At 33.8% G+C, this 21,761-nt stretch overlaps 2 protein-coding genes across 2 annotated transcripts; one reads left to right on the forward strand and one right to left on the reverse strand.

Annotated features, from left to right (window-relative positions):
• The first annotated feature begins 547 nt into the window (after nucleotides 1-547).
• On the forward strand, nucleotides 548-7,074 carry LOC144565365 (uncharacterized). Its single transcript, XM_078315098.1, has 4 exons — nucleotides 548-1,032; nucleotides 4,930-5,216; nucleotides 5,678-5,905; nucleotides 6,188-7,074. Exons 1-4 carry the CDS (start codon nucleotides 738-740, stop codon nucleotides 6,701-6,703), a joined length of 1,326 nt encoding a protein of 441 aa, XP_078171224.1. The 5' UTR covers nucleotides 548-737; the 3' UTR covers nucleotides 6,704-7,074.
• Nucleotides 7,075-10,201: 3,127 nt separating this feature from the next.
• LOC144565012 (uncharacterized) lies at nucleotides 10,202-20,602 on the reverse strand. Its single transcript, XM_078314623.1, has 3 exons — nucleotides 20,454-20,602; nucleotides 11,343-11,440; nucleotides 10,202-11,199 (listed from the first exon to the last, which is right to left on the reverse strand). Exons 1-3 carry the CDS (start codon nucleotides 20,600-20,602, stop codon nucleotides 10,202-10,204), a joined length of 1,245 nt encoding a protein of 414 aa, XP_078170749.1.
• Between the last annotated feature and the right edge of the window lie 1,159 nt (nucleotides 20,603-21,761).

Raw genomic sequence — 21,761 nt, forward strand, 5'->3', positions numbered from 1 at the left:
ATCTCAATATTTTGATATGTAAAATATTACAATAATCAATTAAAGATTGTTCAAAACACTTTTAGAGTGTATTCTACAAAGAGAGTATGTAATTAATGGGAAGTGAAGGAAGCAAGTTCACCTCATCTATATTCCAAATCGGGAGTGAATGAAATTATCAAGTTTCTATACACAATTCACCATCTCCCCTCCACTCAATTTTTTTGAAGCAAATAAATGTCTCTAGGTTTTTTTTTTTTTTTTGAAGAAAACCGGGCAGAGAATAAACGTCTCTAGTTAAGCCTCTAGTTAAGCACAATCAGGAGCCTGTTTTATTTTCTTTCCTTCCTCTTCTCTTTATTCTCCACGTTTAGAACTGAGGCTTTTAAATATATATATATATATATATATATTTTGCGACTGCATAATTTCTTTGTCAATTTAATCAAAGTCCAATATGCAAAAAGTCAAGAACCATATGGGTTCATATTATAGGTACTCAAATCATTAATCCATAAAAAAATGGAAAATTGCTTGTAATGATACTCAAGTAGTCCTCATCCATACCATCCTCCCTCAACCCAACCCCCCTTTCCATCCCTAGCATCTTATACGGCACTCTACTCTCTCTCTCCTCTCTTCATACCGCTTCAACCCTCTACCAGAATCACAACAAAAAAACTAATACCAACACCAGTTCTAAAAAAAAATATTAGAAAAAATAAAAATCAAAAGCCTCTGAAATTCCCCACAAAAGGATGCCGACAGACCGCTCCGAGGCAGTGGCTGAGGGAGTCACTGCTCTCCACCAGACACCGCCTCCTATAAACCATGGTGATGAAATTGTCATGAAAAAGAGCAGCAAGAAAGGAGGCATGCAGAAGTTGATCAAATCTGCATTCAAGCGGGGGGAAACCTCAAGTAAGGATTCACCATTCGGCGACACATATGGAAAGCCCCCGACCGGACAGACTAGAACACGCAAGCATAGAACCACAGCAAGTGAAGATTCAGGTTCATGGGATTCTGAGACTAGCACTGAATCATTTGAAGGTATGTTTTAGCTCGCTATTATTAATTCTTTGACATTCCTTGTTCTTGGCCAATTATATTAATTAGCAGTATCTGGGAGTCTATATATTATGTACATTATTTGAGAATTGTTTGCTTTGAGACACCCTGTTACTTGTTATGATATAAGGGTTTTCTCTCAGATATCAATCATTTACAGTTTTACATGAATTCAACAAGTTTAGTTATGCATCGAAATTTGAAGATGAATAACTTCAATTATGCATTTCTTTCTTCAGTTGAACAAATACTTGATGAAAAGGTAAATGCAAATGCAAATGCAAATGAAGTGCTATTTTCTAAATTTAGTGAACAAAAGCTACAGTTTGAATATTTATGTATTTTTTAAACATTTATTCTAGAATATTTCAATACAAAAAATCATAAGCAAGGTGTCTTTTCTATTTCTTTACTTTCTTACCTCATTCTCGATGTTTCAACAAACATTGACAATATTGTGCGTGAGGAAATTAAACAAATCAGATTTCTCTTAGCTACACTATTTTTTTTTGGTTATGAATAAACTTATTCTACAATTAAATATCATAATGGAAAAGATAACTCTGATATTTCTAATACAATGCTTCATCTAATTACGGACGTAAATTACAAGTTAGTCTATATATATAATTGTAGACCAATTTTATTGGGTAGGAACAGTAATAGTTGACTACATAAAAAAAATGCACCTCTAGGTTTTCTTAAATATTTGTAATATATGTCGCACTGGTATCTTATAATTTCTATTTACTTCTCCATTTGTCAAAATGTACGTAATATCAGAATTTCTCAATTATTTTTCGGAAATTGTGATTTTACTACAAAATAAATTTATGTTTTCAATGAACATTAACGGCGATTAAGACCACCTTCAACGGCTACCAACGTATAGTAGAGCTTGTTATATATGGGTGCACATTGTTTATTTAATTACTAAGAAAAGCAACCGCAAATCTAGTGCTTAAACATTCATGAATAAGCAATTAATAATTAATTAATGCATATCATATGCTTGTTCAAATCCAGCAAACTCTTATTTTTATTACCAAAGCCAAGTTTTGTGCACTGTAAGTTTGTCGAGCTACAAGCGACCATTGGCCACTTATGAGGGAATTTATTGTTTCTTGCAAATCGAGCCCTTTTATAATGTGACATTGCAACAAACACTCCAATATATGGCGAGGCCTTTATGCATTAATTACCTTAAAATTCCAGCATTATGATATTAGTTAGGGAAAGGCTTTTGTCACGAGCATTTTAGTTTGTCACGAGAGGGAATTAATTTTGTTTTTTTTAAATATACATCCTCTATGATGAGGCACAATTTTGAAAATATATATATATAATTTGCATACAATTAATAAAATAATTTGACAGGTCCTCTTTACAGAAACGATACCAATCAATTCGGATAAATTAAAGTTGTTAATTGATCTTTCTCTAAGTCTCCGTTAGCTGTCAACTTGTAAGGTTCTTAATTACGTGCAGTTATATTAATTATTCTCCTTGAGTAATCATATAATTAGCAATCAACTTGTAAGGTTTCTATGAATTAATTAATCTTATCTCATATATAATCAATATTGCAAAGTTCATATATTCTAAAGTTCACTAATAATCTTCCTCAATAATTTTTTTTAGTAAAAATTGTTCACCAACTTCGTGATGCTCAAACAGAACAAGAAAATAATTAAGTAAAGTTGTCGATATATATATTAAATTAGTTATTTTGTTCCTAGAAAGTTAATTAGCTTAGATTACTGTCAAAAAAATAATCATGCAATAATCCTAAAATACTGCTCCTAGAAAGTTAGCTTAGATTTTCTTTTTTTCAAGAAAAACTAATTATTATCTTAGATTTTATTACGTATTTAATCTATCCATGCTGTCCCACCAAATGTTCAGAATCCATTGCCAGTCTGTTAATTAGATACTTTTAAAAATGAACTTAGGATAAATTCTGGATATTTTGGGCTACCTACCTTGCATGCATGTTTTCATCAGTACCTAATTGGTAGGAAAATATGTCTCCTAAAGCTGAGAAAATAAATATTTCTAAAACAATTGACATCTCTGATATATATATATATATATATATATATATATATATATATATTTCATGTATGCACATCCGAATGGAATTTTGAAATGTAAGAGAAATAAAAGTTTGGGTACCTTCATGAATCATAATTAAAATAATTAAAGACTCAATTCGCCAGCTACCTCAACAAAAAAAAAAATAAAGAAGAAGAAGAAAATTATTGAACTCTCTTTAAAAGGAAAAAAAAATGCTTGAAATTGAAATCAAACGATGTGGTCTCCACTAACCTACATGAAGTGTTTTATTTGTTCCCCAAAGGTAGTGGCATTAATTATATATAATTAGCAGTTTAGTCCTTTTAGCTAAATAAATCGTCGTACAAATCAAATTTGCTTCTGAGTCATATATATATATATATATCCAGGGTTAATACTTCATACAGATAAGTACACAACGAGGTCTAAACATTAGTCTAATTAATATTCATAGGAATGCAAGTGATACTAGATTACACGGTTTCATGCACCATGGCCCCTCCCCCCAAATACCCTACATGCACTCCACCCCCAAAAAAGTTTAATATATAAAACCAAAAAAAAGTTAGGGTAATACTTCAATTATATAGTATGAATAAACACAAGTCCTTGTAGAAAACAGGTTGCTACTCTTATCTGAAAAATATAACTCTATATAATCTGTGTGATATTGTTTTTGTGTGTAACGGAATTAATTAAGGGACTTTTTATTTTATTTTTTTGAGTTTAGTGGGAAATACCCACTAAAAGATATATTGATAAAAAAAATTATTTACAAATAGTTTAACTACTCGTAGTAGTTGTTTCGTAATAAGATATTACAATTTATTTATTAAAAAGGCCCGCTAACAATACCAAGAAGGTCATAGTTTTGTCCAAGCTGGCCCCTCTTAATTAAGGGACTTAATAACACTGGTATCGATAATAATTAAGTTTTCAGAGGTAATAGGGGTATAATCATTGATTGATCCAGAGTTCCAGACAACTTGAATGTAATAAATTATACAGCATAAAAATTCAAAAAAAAAATATATATATATATATATATATATATACAGCAGAACTTCCAAATTATTAATAAGGGAATATCCATTCAAATAGTTCGACGTGCATCTACATTTCTTTCAATACCAAACTATGATTTTTTTTTTATTTATTTACACCAATTATTATTGGGCAATGCCATAAATTAATGGTGTAATCAAGCCTTCCCCGAAAGGGTCGGGTAGAAACCCTAATCATTTCAATACAGCTCACATCGCTAGTTGGCGAATTGTGTAATTAAATCCAATATTTAATTCCTGCTCTCAGATCCTCCTTTTTTTAATCTTCTATGAGGATTCAATATACATATGTAAGGTGTTGACCTAAAGATCTGTGCTTAAGATACTAAAGTATTTCCTCAACATTATATTTAATATACTTGAATCTCTCTCTCTCTCTTTGAAACCTTTTTTGGGTAGAAGCTACCAAGCGGCAAGCGTCTCTTTTTGAAACCTTGGGCCAAGTCTCTCTCTCTCTCTCTCTTTTTAAAAAAAAAAAATTGGCAGCGGCTGCCAAGGTGGGCCAAGTCTCTCTCTCTCTCTTTCTCTCTCTTTTGGAAAAGTCTCTCTCTCACACGACATGCAGACCACCCTTACATCAGCCAACTATTTTGTGAGACAAACCTCTTAGCACTGATCCCTTTTTTTACGAGCGTTGACAAACAAAAACCAAGAAAAAAAAAAGAAACGAAATGAATCTTTCGGAAAGATGCATCTCTGGTTTTCTCAATGTAAATTAAATTCCTTCCCCATTTTTTAGAATCGAAGAACAATGCGAAGGTGTTAGCTGCATTGCGTAATGCAAAGATTGGCTCCTCATACGAGTCATTCCCGTGGGAGAAAAAAATGAGAGAACTCCTGCTTCCATCTGGCGCCACTTCATTTCTGTCGATACTGCTCCTTCCGAGGGCATCCGATGCATCGGCATCAAAATATAACTCATTGGAGGATACACTTGCTCGTGCCGATACTTGGCTTGTTTCGTCCCAGGCATCTGGTGTGCCGATATGTTTCATGAGTGTCCAGACTGAGGCTCTTCTTACTAAGGTGCATACTCAAGATTTTATTTAATTTTTTAGTTTCTTTTTTTGAGTAAATTTTTAGTTTCTTTTTTGTCCTTTAGCATTACAATTGTTTTAATGATTTTTCAATGGTACATTGTTATTGCATCTTAGTTTTAGTGCTCATTTAGCATATATATATTGTGGCTATGGGGCATGCATCCCAGACACTCAATTAGGTCTTTAGATGCTCTTTTAGACTCTAAAACTTACTAAGTGGCCGTCAAATTAGTAGGAACAAATATGTTCTTGAACTTTCTTTTACATTAATGTTAAAAATATTTTTCAAAATTTAAACTCAGAAATAATATTGTCAGACCAAAAGATACAACAAACATGAATTATTTCAACTCACCAAAAACAATATTAGATTAATTTGCATGTATTTTTAGGACCAAAACTACTAAGAACCAATTTTACAAAAACATAATTTTCTAAAATGCACAGATATCTGGCGAAACAGCATCCGCTACAGTAACAATGGGTTCTCTGGCCGACCTAGCTAACATGGCAAATGTTAGTCTCTACGGATTTGAAGATTACCATGGTGTTGACATAGGGGTGGTGAGAGCAGTACGCCTCTGGTACACCCCTAATGCAGGGGAGATAGCACTAGAGATCAAATTGCTACCAGGTGATACCAGGCTAGGTTTTGCAATAAGTCGAACTGAAGAGGTAAAATACCATTATTGGTTTATCACTTTCTCATTACATTCAATCAATATATCATATGGATATATATATTATAGTCATACTGATCTCTTGTACACTGAGTCACACCGGATGGTACAGAGTAGTTCATGGAACAAAAATTACAAACTTTTATGGTCATAAATGAAGCCACAGATAAAAAGAAACAAAATAGAAGTTTAATTTTCAAATTCAAATATTATGCTTCAAAATAATGCAAAAACACGTTGATTTACCCAAGATTCACTACTTATATCATTTTTGCAGGGTTTTATCTACGTATCCTCTGTGGCAGACGAAAACAGCCACAGTGTAGCCTCCACACGCTCCGGTCTCCTCCAGCTGTACAAAGAGGCCAAGAAGGCATCAAAGCTTCTAATCGTCTCGCGAGTGGGCAATGAGAAAGTTCTCCCATGGATGGTCTCCACCTCTGGCGACATCAAATGCTTCGATACGGTCTCTCTCAGCCAAAAGCTATCCTTGCACCGACATGCTTTAAAGCCCATCTTGCTGCATTTCCTCATGTGGGATAAAATCACTGTCGATGTCCCGAAGGATGAATCAAATCAGAATGGAACCACAAAACCGCCACTTCCTCAATCAGTGATCCCACTACCAACCACAACTGAACAAGAGGAGGTGCCAAGGGGTATGAGTTTTGAAGGCAGTATTAGGAGCAGTGTGAGCAGCGAGGATGATGGACTGGAAATTGTGAAAAGCAGCGCAACTGGTGAATCTTCGTTTAGGTTTCAGAACATCAAGCTACCTGATAGTTGGGTGTGAGGTTAAATAAATAATGTGTTTCCCCTTTTGTGTACACATTGCCAGGCTTAAATGATGCATGCATTTAATCGTTAGGTTAATAGAAAAATGTGGCTTCTTCTTCTCTCCAAATTGCGCTTTGCCATCTGAACTTGTATATTATGGAGATAAATGTAGTTACCTGAAAGCTTTGTTCATCTGCAAGCAAAGTACTTACTGGTAACTGCAAAATGTGTTGATTTAAAATGTTCAGGTAGAAAAATGTGAAATAAATGGGTAAGCAATATTATGTGATGCCACTTAATTAAGTCTTAATTATATAGTGCATTTTGTACATTTTTGTGTACTTTTGAGGTGAAAGGGAACTAAATAAAAGCTTCTTGTGAGTTTAATTATTTTGTAATTTTAAGCTTTACATTTGTGTTATAAAGAGTTGATATATTGCCTTAAAAGTTTTATTAAAACACACCGTTCTAAACTTTTGTATCATTTACATGTCATAGGCCGGCTTAATTAGAAAGATAATAAGCCATTTGAAAAAAAATAAAATAAAATAATAGAGTAGCGTTAAAATACACCATTAGTTTTGTGCTCCACATTCTTATCTATGTTTTCAGAATCTAAACAGTCGATTCGAACCGCTCAACATGTTTTTGGAGACCAAATTTAATATTTTTTTAATTTGTTTACTAAGTTTTTTAGATAGGTACAAAATCACCGACTTCAAAAGATTCTCGACTCTCAATATAGTGATTTTGTACTTATCTAAAAATTAGTTAAGAAAATTCAAAAAAATATATAATTTGGTGGTCAAGCAAATTTTATTATGGAAATCATGTTGAATGATCTGAATCGACTATTAGACTTTAAAAATAAAGATAAAAATGTAAAACACAATTAGAGTACAAAACTAATGAGTTCCTTTTTACCCTACTCAAAATAATAATAAGCTAAATATAGCTAAAAACTGGTGCATAGGTCTCATTTGTTAATTAGATTGAGACTAAATTAGGAAAACAAACATTAAACAGATGGGTGCGGAGTAGATCCGATGTACTTTGGACCAGATCTTGTCCAATCCAGAATTTGTCCGATCGATGACCTTTGGACCGGATTATGTCCAAAGGTTTCCTGCTTTGTCAGATTAGAATGATATTTATGATTGTGAAATGGATCTTTAATTGTTTTGGAAGAAATATATAAATATTTGATTCTTCTCCATTACATAACTGGAATAAAACATATAGTGACTCCATTAACTCTTTTAAATTACTAATCTTTATCATTAGCTCTATTTATGCATAAACTAAGGCAAGCACAAAAAAACTGATAAACCCAAATTATATATATAGACTATAACAGCAATATTTGCTCATAATTTTTTGAATTAGTTTCCTTGCAAACTATATTAATTTTCATTCGAAGAACTTCAACATATTTTAATAATTTATTCAATCAAAAGAAAAAAAAAATATTATCTGATCTTTCTTCAATCTAGCTAGCTAGTCAGTAAAATAAATAAATAAAATGAATGTAATTAATATTAAGCTTTCAATATATAAATCAACTATTTTCTTAGATAGGTACAAAATCAATAAATTTGAACTATCTAAAAACAGTATTTTTTTACCTATCTAAAAAAATAGTAAAAAAATTCCTAAAAAGATAAAATTTGGTCTCCAAATATATTTTAGTATGGAGGTTAGGTTGAGTGGTTCGAATCGACTGTTTGAACTTTGAAAATGATGGAGAGAGATGGAGGCATGATGGAGGCACAAAAACATGGAGGCATTTGAACCCTCATCTTAGTAAAAACCTGCATAGTTCATACCAGTGTTGTAAAAATCAGCCTTAACGGCCGATTAATCAGTCGTTTAATCGGAAACGGTGGCCAAACCGTTACAAATACACTTAGCGGAGGATTTTTTGCGGATTTTTTTTATTAATCGGCCGTTTATTGCCTTTATTCCCGTTTATTTCAGTAAAAAAAAATTCACACTGATTTTTTTATGTGATAGCGTGTGAAATAAGTTTTATAAATCATGTATTGCAGTTTTGTTTGTGCTTTGACATATATTCAATATTTTTTATATATGTTTTTTTCTTTTTACTTACTTTAAAATTGATTAATTCTTCTTCTATTTATTTATCATATATTTTTCTTACTAATTACTGATGTAATTTTTTCAATTAGTACGACATATTCATTTATGAAACTAAGTTGTTATTATAAACTAAATTTAGTGATTTTATGTTTGAATGTTTCATTTCTTTCACATAATATGTTATTAGTATTTGAAAAAAAGTTTAACTCTTGAATTTATTTTTTCATTAAATAAATGTGTTACTGAGTACTAACACATGTAAAGTGGATATACATTAAAAAATAAGTGTAGTGTCACATTATAATAATGAAATTATGTTAAATTAAGTTTATTTGACAAATTTAATGAGTTAAATAAATTATGATATACATATATAAATTTAATAAAAACGTTAAATTGTCCGCATAATTCCGATTAATCATTTGGTAGTACCATGTCCGTCCAACGACCGCATACTTTTATTTACAACAGTAGTTCATACCTTTGCCAGATTATCACAAATAATGACAAAGGATAAAAGAGTTGACATCTAGTAGTTATTTTTCTAAGAATTTGAAGGAAATCATACCTTTTCTAACCATGGTGAAAGTAAACTATTGAGAGGTTTGAGCAAAATTCGCTATCCACCTATTATGCTCGAGGCACTGTTCGAGCTTCATGCACAATATTTTCGTTCTCCCACTGAAATCGAGTAAAAAAAGACTGTTGGGTAGCACACCATTTGGGAAAGAAAAAATGAGATCGGACTCGATGTTTTTTTATCCCAAAATTTTACGCTGTGTGGATTGATTTTGGAAAGAAAACAAGGGAACGAGATGGGGACGAAAAGACCATCCGAACGGGTACAGGGCCCAAATTCCCAATATACTCAAATTCCTATGATTCCCATTAAAACAAATGTCTTCTGAACAGGGCCTAAAGGTAGATTATCCCCAGGGGCAAGGTCCCCAACAACTCAATAAAAGCAGTCTTTCGACGAAAAATATTCTGGGGTTCAGTCACTTCAGTGAAAGATTTCATAATAACATATAGGCCTCATTTCTAATAGAGGGCCGTCCTGTTGAGCTTCAATCTTTGACATTCTTTTTAGTGAACCTCAATTGGGACTATATGAGAGTCCCAGTTACTGGGTAGTATGTAAACGAAGCAATCTACTTCACCTGTAAATGAGAGATTTCTTCCTTAATTACTGGTCCAATGTTGTCCCCAGTCCCAAATAATTTATAATAGCATGGGGTCGTAGTTTTCGAGAATCGAGATAGAAATGATTTGAAGGGTTTTTTTTTTTTTTGAGTGAAACCCGTAGGTATATTTGATTGAAACATAAATGGAGCTACAAGGCAGTTTGTACCAGTACATCAATTTTCAAAAAATAAACTAAATTAACAGTAAAAAGGAAACTACCTCTACCCAATTATTGAAAAACAAAAAATTGTGACAAGAGCTGTAAATCTATTCCTAGTTCTCTGACCAGCTCCATGCCTGTGCTTCCTGAGTTAGCCTTTCTAATTCCATTTGCCAACAAATGGGGTTGTGTCAATGCTTCTCGTCTGGTGTGGTAGAGTGAGGTTGTGTGCAGTACTTGTTCCCAAATGACAATGCACTGTGCTATTGTCTGTCTTGCCTTCCATGATGGTAATTCATCTACACACTGTTGGTTCACCGTTTGAACAAGAGTTTTGCAATCAGAGAAAATCACATAAGGGCATCTAGAAGTGTGTGTGCTGTTGGATTCCACGTACTGCAATGCTTGTAACAAGGCTATGGCCTCAGCTTGAAAGGAATCATTGGTCACCATAGCTTGGCTCAGCGCCTCTAGCAGCCCCCCTTGTTCATCAAAAACCATCACTGCTGTTGTTCCTGTCTTGTTTGAGGGCTCCCATGAAGCATCTATTAATATGGTCTTTGCTCCCCTTGGTATCCTATTCAGGATTACTCGAGTCCTTGTCAGGTTACTGCTGGGAGTTGTAACAGCTTGCTCCATGGATTTGGCTTGTTTGAGGATTCCCAATGGTTGTGTTTTCTTACCTTCAAAGACTTCTCTGTTTCTTGCTTTCCAAACCTCCCACAACAGGTTGCAGTAGTTTACTGTTTGTCTTTCATCCATTGTCTGAGTGACGGTTAGCAATGTTTTGGTGAAGTTTAGTGGAAGGTCATCCACGTTGAGAGTCAATCCTGCTGCTTGCCATGTGGCCTGTGATACCGGACAGTAGTAGAACAGGTGCATAAGGTATTCGTTTTCAGCCCGACATCGCTTGCATACTGGGTTGATGTCTCTTATCCTTGCGTGGAGCCATGCTGCAGTTGGTAAAGCCCCATGTATTGCTCGCCAAAGGAATGTTCGTACTCTAGGCAAAATACCCTTCCATGTCCAGATTTTCCCCAAAGCTTCATTTGTTATATCCTCATAGACTGGTGGTTGCAGATTCAGTGTTTTAAGAAGTTCGTATCCTTGTTTGGAGGAGTACGAGCCACTTTTGCTAGGCAACCAATTAACCAAATCAACCTATCTTTTAGTATGGTTAACTGTGCAGGTGCTTGGGCTAATTGGATACCTTGCATTGCATCTACCCCCAACAGCTCCGTCACTACCTGAGCATCCCATGATCCTGTTGCTAGGTTAACCAATGAGGCCACTGTTGCATCTCTTTTCCTGTTTGTGTCAATTATCTGCAAATTCCACCCATCAAACCAAGGTTGGTTCAGAGCCGGGATGTGTGATCCGTCTGCTATTTCCCATTTAATCTGATCAACTATATGAAGGGTTGTATGCGTAGAATATTCTGGCACAGGAATTCATGTGCAGCGTGAAATTGCTTGTTTATAGATGCACAAAATTTTAAGTCAGATGTGCTCCAGCCCATAGAAGATTATTGGGCCGACAAATTCTTCTCTGTAATGCCTCAGTTGCACTTGTGCTTGGATCATGCTTTATAGGCCTTAAATTTAACTAATCTTCCAAATGAAAGCTTAGAATGATTAAATTATTTGGGACTTCTAGATTTCTTTTTAACTTGGTTTATTTGCAAATTTGTCTAATATATTGCCTTCGTTCCAACTTCCAACTAGCATCAAATAATCTTGCAATTAGAGTGAAAAAAAACGTGTTGTGTCGTGCCGTGAAGTGTCATGACTGATACGTCGTAATTTTGATTTAGTGTTGTGCCGTGATTAAGTTAAATTTTTATGTCTCGTGACCACGTTAATTTTTCATATCCCATGATCAAAAAAGTCAAGGGGTGGTCATGTTACGCGAATGAGCACGCTACGCAAGTCATGTCGTACCCAAACGTGCCACAAAACGTGACTTGCGTGACTATTTGATCATAATTTAGATTAGTTTATTCAAGATTCACCATTTAGTCAAGATTTAATGGCCCTAATTATACGTGACTAGTGTGACCACATACCATACTGTGACTAGATCTTTCGTGTGCCGTGCCGTGTCAAATTTTCTAAAAATAGCTACGGCACACGAATGGTCACAACATGGAACACACAAATCACGACAGGTAACTGACACATGTGTCGTGCCATTCCGTGACATAACCATACCGTTCCGTAACGGAGCGAACTATGTCGTATTATTTTTCCCACTGTACTTGCAATAGATAACTTCGTGAGAGGAGGAAGAGTCGCTCCGGAATTCTCAATTTTTATTCACCGTATTAAAGGTAACAACGAGTCATAGTGATCCATAAGTTACAACGAATCATTATTATCTTGCTAATTTTTGAACATTTTACGATAATATTATAAATACTATAATATCTTTTATATGGTATGAATAAATAATCAGTAAAAATATGGACTATTTTTTTCTGAATTTGATTTGATCTCCAATTCTCCATAGATACACTGATTTTTTTTTTATTGATAATATTAAAAATTAAATCTGTAGCATCATTTTTGCAATATATCCAAACCTAACAATGCTGGAATGATTCGTTGCAGAATGAAATAATATAGGATGATATCTAAAAATTTCATATTATATTTTGAGTTTTAAAATAGAACCTATTAAACTTTTATAAATGAAGGCGATGAAGATACAAAATTCGCTAGTAAATTTCTTTAGAGATAGCTAAACATTACCTCTTATAATAAATTAATTAACCAAATTTTGGTTTATTATCTAAAAATTACTTATCTCAATTAGTTACTTGTTGAAACAGAACTATCACATGTTATAAATTAAAAAAAGATTCGAACATAAACAATATCTTGATAATGTTTATGCCCAACATTGACACATCAGGAGTGACTCTAGCATCCAAATTGTTTTTTTATATAAAAATAAGAAAATGTTTTTCTGAAACAATATAAAAGTTTAATGGATTATAATAAAGAATAATTAAAGTTACTAAAATTATAGTTCAGTGCTCTCTGAAGAAATTTACTTTAATCAAATTCAGATTAGAAAATGTAAATTCGATAAAGTCCTGGGTACGCTGTATAAAACTCCAAAAAGTAAGAATTGTTCGCGACGGTTCGGATCAAATTCAACGCTTAAACTTGACCACAGTGTACTGGGACTCTGTGATGGGACCAATGTTATCAGAACCGGATCGGATATCGACCCGGTAAAGCTTTGGTTCAACGGTTTATCGGTCGGACCGGTGGGTCAATCGGTTCAACCATTAATTTTTTAAACAATTATATATTACATATTTTTGATGAAATTCACACACATATATTGATTAATATACCGTATAACTGAATTATATTTAAAAGAAAACAAAAAAGGGAAAAATAAATAAGAAACATATAGAACCCAATTACAAAACAAGACTTGGTACCTCCATGTGTGTGTGTGTATATGAGGCAAAGCTCAAACTGAATTAAAGCAAGACCCGTTGAACTTGGTTTACTGTTTGCTATGTTGCTTATTAGTCGACTTATTTGATTTGAACATTTTAAGAGCATTTTCAATTCTTCAATACTCAAAGTTATACATTAATCCAATCAAGTTTCAAGTACTACGCACAAACACAATGCACCGATCGATGAGATTACTAGCAACTTATTTCTATAATAACTTTGAAAAACATTACACCTTGACATCTACTGTTAAACTTTTTCAAAAAAAAAAGTTTGAAATAATTAAATAAATAGGAACGAAGGCTGAACAGTGAACAGCCCTCGAGACGTATCTGAAACTACATGTAGTAAGAGAAATAATCGAGCTAAGTGAAGAAAATAGTAGAAGCAAGAATAAAAGGTAATTGGTACTAAAATTGTTCCTACAGAAAAGCAATGCAAGACCAAAATTTAGCGAACACACCAATAGAGCAACAAAAATCAACCAGCACCAAAACAAGACATTAGAAAAAAAGAACCGATGCGAATCACTGGCATCGAAGAAGAGAAGCAATACAAGTCAGTACGAACAACCCATGATGAAAGAGACGGGAAGAAAAGAAACAAAAAAAGAAAGAAGTGGATTGGATTGGATTGGATTGGATTGGATTTGCATAAAACCAAGTTTTTTTTTTTGTTGCACGGTCTATGGTTCAAATGAAAAAACGGTCGGTCAAACTGGTTTTGACCGGTCCAATAACTCAAACGGTCCTTTTAAAGTATCAGACCGGACAGGTATCCGAGTCCGGTATTTTTCGGTTAAACCACCGGTCCGTTCCAGTATATTAATCAATATATGTGTGTTAATTTTCATCAAAAATATGTAATATATAATTGTTTAAACCGATTGACTCACCAGTCCGACCGATAAACCGTTGAACCGAAGCTTTACCGGGTCGATATCCGGTCCAGTTCTGATAACATTGGTTTAAAAATTAGATGCCTAAGATTAGTAGCCGGTTCATTAGAATAAATGATTTACTCTAATGAACCGGCTACCATTAATAGAAGAGTTGACTGTTTATTTTTATTCTTGAAATGCCTCGTCAACTATGCTTCATCTCAATTTTTATTAAATTACAACCCGTTTTTGATCGTATGTGGTCCTAACTGTGCATTATTATGCATCCATTAGTGGTTATGAAGATAGACAAAAATAGACGAATACGGTTGGTAAGTGTGACTAGATATTAAAGTACAAAATTTAATGACTAGATATTAAAGTACAAAATTTATTCTTTTAAGGTATATATTATCAAACATATTTGAGCTTTCTTCTTAGAAAAAAAGTTGGCTGTCTATTAATAAATGTCCATTATTTTTCTAGAGGTCTCTGGAAGATTAGACATACTATTTATTTAATTAAGATCAATGGTTTAAATAGCGTTTATCGCGAAATAGCGTACGGGTTAAAAAAATCGCGCTATGCTCAAATAGCGGCGCTATAGCGCGGAATAGCGCGCTATAGCGGCGCTATTTGGGCATAGCGCCATAGCTTTTTTGGTCGGAAAACGCTATAGCGGCGCTATAGCGCCGCTATAGCGCGCTATTTAAAACACTGATTAAGATGGAAAATTATAATACAAATGATGATTACTTTAAGTATATCCACCAAGTTTCTAAATATTGTTTATTTTAATCTATAAAAAACTTTTCCCAATAAATTTAATGATGAATATTTTTTTTACAAAATCTTCAAAAATGAATTTTAAGTTTTTAACTTTGACGAAATAATGCTATTTATACTATATTGATTTTAACTTTGATGAAATAATGCTATTTATACTATGAGGAGGGATCGGATGACACCGTTTTTTGGTGACATCGGATAACATCGTGCATTTTCAAAGTTTTCAAAGTCCAAACAGTCGATCCAAACCGTTCAACATAATGGATATGTTAAAATGTACTTGCAGATCAAATTTTACATTTTTTGAAATTTGTTTACTATTTATTAAGTATTTAACAAAATCGCTATATTCAGACCGTTGAATTTTTGTATCCATCTTAATAAATAGTAAAAAAATTCCAAAAAATGTAAAATTTGATCTGCAAGCACATTTTAACATATCCATCAAGTTGAACGGTTTGGAACGACTGTTTGGACTTTAAAAATGCACGGTGTCATCCGATGTCACCAAAAAATATGTCATCCAATCCCTCCTCTTATACTATATTATTATTGAAGATGACAAACTTTTATTGTTAAGAAGAACTATCGTTATTTTGCTTCTATATTTATATTATAATAATAACAAATTATTTTTAAAATTATACTGATCATGAATTTTAAATCTGACCAATATTATTTTCAAATTACCAGCTTGTTACCTTGCACTCATCTTTAATCAGTGACTGGCACACAATTAGTAACATCAAATACTAGTCACATTTAATCTGTATTGACGACAAGAGTAATGATACACCTGTCAGCCTTAAGGAATTTTTTTGATAAACCATAATTAAGAAAATTATTTTTACTAATCTAGCATAATTGCTTTTTTTTTTCAAAAACCACAAAGACCGGAGGACTCCTCCGGTCTCACTTTTTTCCTTTTCTCAAGACCGGAGGAGCCATCCGGTCTCAATATTTTTTTTTTATCTTTTTTACTTTTTCCACTTTTTCCCGTGCGGCGATCTGTGTAGCATCTCTATTTTTTATGTATATATAATATATGTATATGTGTATATATAATATTTGTATATATAATATATGTTTATGTATATGTATATGTGTATGTGTATGTGTATGTGTATGTGTATGTGTATATGTATATATATGTATATATAATATAATATAATATATGTATATAAGTATATATGTATATATAATATATGTGTATATATCAAAATCGCTATATTCAGACTGTTGAATTTTGTACTCATCTTAAAAAATAGTAAAAAAATTTCAAAAAATATAAAATTTTATCTACATGCATATTTTAGCATAAATATTATGTTGAACGGTTCGGATCGACAATTTAAACTTTGAAAGCGAAGATATAAAATATGAGGTAATACATACACATATACATATATTATATATACATAAAATAAGAGATGCTACACAGATAGCCGCACAGAAAAAAGTGAAAAAAGTGGAAAAAAGTAAAAAAAAAAAAAAAAATGGGACCGGACCAAGGCTCCGGTCTTGAAGCATAAAATTTGTTGGATATACTAGTGGGATCTTCTGTGGCTTCCGTTAAATTTTGAAATAAAAATAGGGAGACCGGAGGGCTCCTCCGGTCTTGAGAAAAGAAAAAAAGTGAGACCGGAGGGCTCCTTCGGTCCTTCTGATTTTTGAAAAAAAAAAGCAATCATGCTGGATTAGTAAAAATGATTTTCTTAATTATGGTTTATCAAAAAAATCCAGCCTTAAGAGTGTAACATTCCCATTCTCCCATTCCCCCTTCCCTAAGTAGAATGTAGGCTATACAAAAATTACAAAGTACCAGCACAGCCTCCATGTGTTAAATTTTTATCTGTAAATAAAGAGTATTAGAACCGGACCGGACCGGTGGTTTAACCGAAAAAAACCGGACTCAGATACCTGTCCGATCTAATTCTTTAAAAGGACCGTTTGTGTTATTGGACCGGTCAAAACCGGTTTGACCGACCGTTTTTTCATGTGAACCGTAGATCGTGCAGCAAAAAGAACCCCGATTTTATGCAAATCCAATCCAATCCGCTTCATTCTTTTTTTGTTTCTTTTCTTCCTGTCTCTTCCATCATGGGTTGTTCGTACTGACTTGTATTACTTCTCTTCTTCGATGCCGGTGATTTGCATCGGTTCTTTTTTCTAATCTCTTTTTTCTATTGGTGTGTTCGCTGAATTTTTGGTCTGGCATTACTTTCCTGTAGGAACAATTTTGGTATCAATCAGTGGCGGAACCAGGAATGATCGGTAGGGGGGGCCTAACTAGTTTCTCTCAGAATATCAATTTTAATTTCATGTTATACGATTAAATGAAAAGAAACAATTGGGAGAGTGAAAAGAAACAGAGGTGCCAAGCAGGGGCGGATGGGCACTAATCGGATTTAAATAACTAATCTGGTTTAAACCCATTAACTAATCGAATACTAGATAAAATGCAATCAATATGAAAAACACAATAAACAATCTTTCACGAGTTTAAATAAAATTGAAAATTAATTAATCAAAGTTCGAGACGTAATAATTTATGTGAAATATATTTTTTGTCGGAAGTTAGAACAAATAAATAGAGTATTATATCCAATCAATCGGCAGTAATAACATAAAAAAGTTAAGTTACATGTTGAAGAAACTTAGTTATCAGTCATTATTGGTCACGGGAGCAGCCCAAAAAGGGAGCACAATTAGTCCCTTATCAACACAGCATCCGGATTGTTATATACAAGTATCGCTGGCTTAATCCCACAACAAAATTAAAAAGCGCTGGAACATATGCAAAGGCTATAAAAAAGGTGGGAGGTGCAGTCTTTAAAAGCACTTACCCGTTCAGGTCTGAGAACTATCAAAAAGGTTCATGGGCTGAATTAGGGGTAGGCATTATGTTAAATCAGGGTAGGCACAAATACTAAATTGTAATGGGCCTGCTAAATATTTCAAATTCAAGGGCCGTAGATCCGCCCCTGATGCCAAGGGCTCATAAACAATGTAGGGGATGCCAGTTTTTCTTTTTTATTAAATGACTCTTTATATTTTTAGGGGATGCCAGTTTTTCTTTTTTATTAAATGACTCTTTATAATTTTATGGGCCAAGGGGGGGCCAGGGCCCAGACTGGCCCAGGCCCTGGTTCCGCCCCTGGTATCAATTACCTTTTATTCTTGCTTCTACTATTTTCTTCACTAACCTCGATTATTTCTCTTACTACATGTAGTTTCAGATGCGTCTCGAGAGCTGTTCACTGTTCAGCCTTCGTTCCTATTTATTTAATTATTTCAAACCTTTTTTTTTTGACAAAGTTTAACCGTAGATGTCAAGGTGTAATTTTTTTCAAAGTTATTATAGGGATAAGTTGCTGGTAATCTCATCGATCGGTGCGTTGTGTTTGTGCGTAGTACTTGAAACTTGATTGGATTAATGTATAACTTTGAGTATTGAAGAATTGAAAATGCTCTTAAAGTGGAATGAAATGTTCAAATCAAATAAGTCGACTAATAAGCAACATAGCAAACAGTAAACCAAGTTCAACGGGTCTTGCTTTAATTCAGTTTGAGCTTTGCCTCGTACACACACGCATGAAGGTACCAAGTCTTATTTTGTAATTGGGTTTTATATGTTTCTTATTTATTTTTCCCTTTTTTGTTTTCTTTTAAATATAATTCAGTTATACGGTATATTAATCAATATATGTGTGAATTTTCATAAAAAATATGTAATATATAATTGTTTAAAAAATTAACGGTTGAACCGATTAACCCACCGGTCCAACTGATAAACTGTTACCGGGTCGATATCCGGTCCGGTTCTAATAACATTGGTTTAAAAATTAGATGCCTAAAATTAGTAGCCAGTTCATTAGAATAAATGATTTACTCTAATGAACCGGCTAGCATTAATAGAAGATTTGACTGTTTATTTTTATTCTTGAAATGCCTTGTCCTGTTGTCCACTATGCTTCATCTCAATTTTCATTAAATTACAACCCGTTTTTGATCGTATGTGGTCCTAACTGTGCATTATTATGCATCCATTAGTGGTTATGAAGATAGACAAAAAGACGAATATGGTTGGTAAGTGTGACTAGATATTAAAGTACAAAATTTATTCTTTTAAGGTATATATTATCAAACATATTTGAGCTTTCTTCTTAGAGAAAAAAGTTGGCTAACTATTAATAAATGTCCATTATTTTTCTAGAGGTCTCTGAAAGATTATACATACTATTTATTTAATTAAGATGGAAAATTATAATACAAAGGATGATTACTTTAAGTCTTTAAGTATATCCACCAAGTTTCTAAATATTATTTATTTTAATCTATAAAAAACTTTTCCCAATAAATTTAATGATGAATATTTTTTTTACAAAATCTTCAAAAATGAATTTTAAGTTTTTAACTTTGACGAAATAATGCTATTTATACTATATTATTCTTGAAGATTACAAACTTTTATTGTTAAGAACTATCGTTATTTTGCTATTTATTTATATTATAATAATAACGAATTATTTTTAAAATTATACTAATAATGAATTTTAAATCTGACCAATATTATTTTCAAATTACCCGCTTGTTACCATGCACTCAGCTTTAATCAGTAACTGGCACACCATTAGTAACATCAAATACTAGTCACATTTAATCTGTATTTGACGACAAGAGTAATGATACACCTGTCAGCCTTAAGAGTTTAACATTCCCATTCCCCATTCCCCATTCCCCAAGTAGAATGTAGGCTATACAAAAATTACAAAGTACCAGCACAGCCTCCATGTTTTAAATTTTTATCTGTAAAGAGAGAGTATTAAATCCGGCCGTATGCACAAGCAATATGATTATAAGTGATAACTCAACTCCCATAATTTAATAGATTAAAATTAATTAAAGCAAATAGCAAAAAAAAAAAAAAAAAAAAAAAACAGAACGCTCTAATCCACCATTTGCTAATTTATATATATAAGAAACGAACACCTCATTCTCTCCACACCCTACCGCACAATTACAGAAAGACTCTAGAGTGTGTCCGTGTAGAGACTAGAGAGAGAGAAGCATTTTTCATATACCATCGCGCGCACACAGACGGACAGACGGACAGGCGGACAGGCGGAAACGCATGAGCTACTGATAAGCGTGCCCCAACTGGCTTCCTCTATACCTATTCTTCATCATTCTATTCCTCTTTTCTGGAATAACCATCCCGTACTCCTGTCCCTCCGTGCTCTCATCGATGAGAAGAAGCATAGGATCTCTGGTGCGCCGGTACCGCCACGCGCCAAGACCCGCCTCTCCATCGACATAGCCCATCAGTTCTCAGGCGAGGTGGTAAACTCGAACAAGATCTAGTTCTACACAGGCCTCGACATAACCACCAACAATGTAACTGTACAAGAACGGCTAGGTGTACCACAGCATCTGCTTGGGTCAGTTCCAGCTGCCTCAGGCGAACTCTCTCAAGAGAGCTACCATCGACTAACCACCACAATCTCTCTCAAGAGAGCTACCGTCGACTAACCACCACAATCTCTCTCAAGAGAGCTACCGTCGACTAGCAACCACTGTTATCTATTGGATCTGGAGGAGATTGCAGTGGTTGCTAGTCGACGGTAGCTCTCTTGAGAGAGTTCACCTGAGGCGGCTGGAACTGACATTTGGCATGTGCAGTTGTGAACCCTATCTCTCTATAGTTGTGGGCTCTATCACCAAGAATTTGATGGAACTCCTTAGATTAGGGCTGGCAAAAAAATTCGTAATTCGTGATTCGATTCGGGTTTGATTCGAGTTTAATTCGATTTGAAATGGGTTCGAATTGAAACGAACTAAACCAGGTTCGGTTTGAAATTAATACAAACCAAACTCAAACCTAGCCTGGTTCGATCGAAATGGGTTCGGTTACTTTTATGGTTCGAATCTCATAATAACATCGGTCGTCCATTTACCTGATGAAATTAAAATCCAAAATAGAGAGTCATAATTTAACTTAGCCGACACTCTCTCGCTTTCAAATCTCAATAACCTAGTTCTCTCTCCACCTCTCCCTAACTCACTCTCCTTCTAGCTTTAAAATTTAGCCGACGCTCTTGGCGACTGGCTATCTCTCCGGCTATCACTCCTCTCTCCGGCCTAGATGTCTGTCTCTCCTCTCTCTTCGGTCGTCTCTCATAGTTCATACCAGAAAAGTCATATCTGATGTATTTTTTCATGAATAATTTTTCAACTTAAAAACACTCATTTCATAGTTCATACCGGTAAAAGGAAGTCATGTGAATTTTGTCCCGCGAGAAAAAATTAATGTATAAACTACCGGTATAATTAGGGTTGCTAAAAATAATTTAGTTCGTGATTCGATTCGAGTTCGATTAGAAAAATGTGTAGTTCGCAATTAATTCGATTCGAAATTGGTTCGGTTCGAAATTAATTCAAACCAAACTCAAACCTAAGGTAAGTTCGGTTCGGTTCGGTTCGG

This window comes from Carex rostrata, chromosome 14 (assembly GCF_964058835.1).
Source record: "Carex rostrata chromosome 14, lpCarRost1.2, whole genome shotgun sequence".
Lineage (NCBI taxonomy): Eukaryota > Viridiplantae > Streptophyta > Magnoliopsida > Poales > Cyperaceae > Carex > Carex rostrata.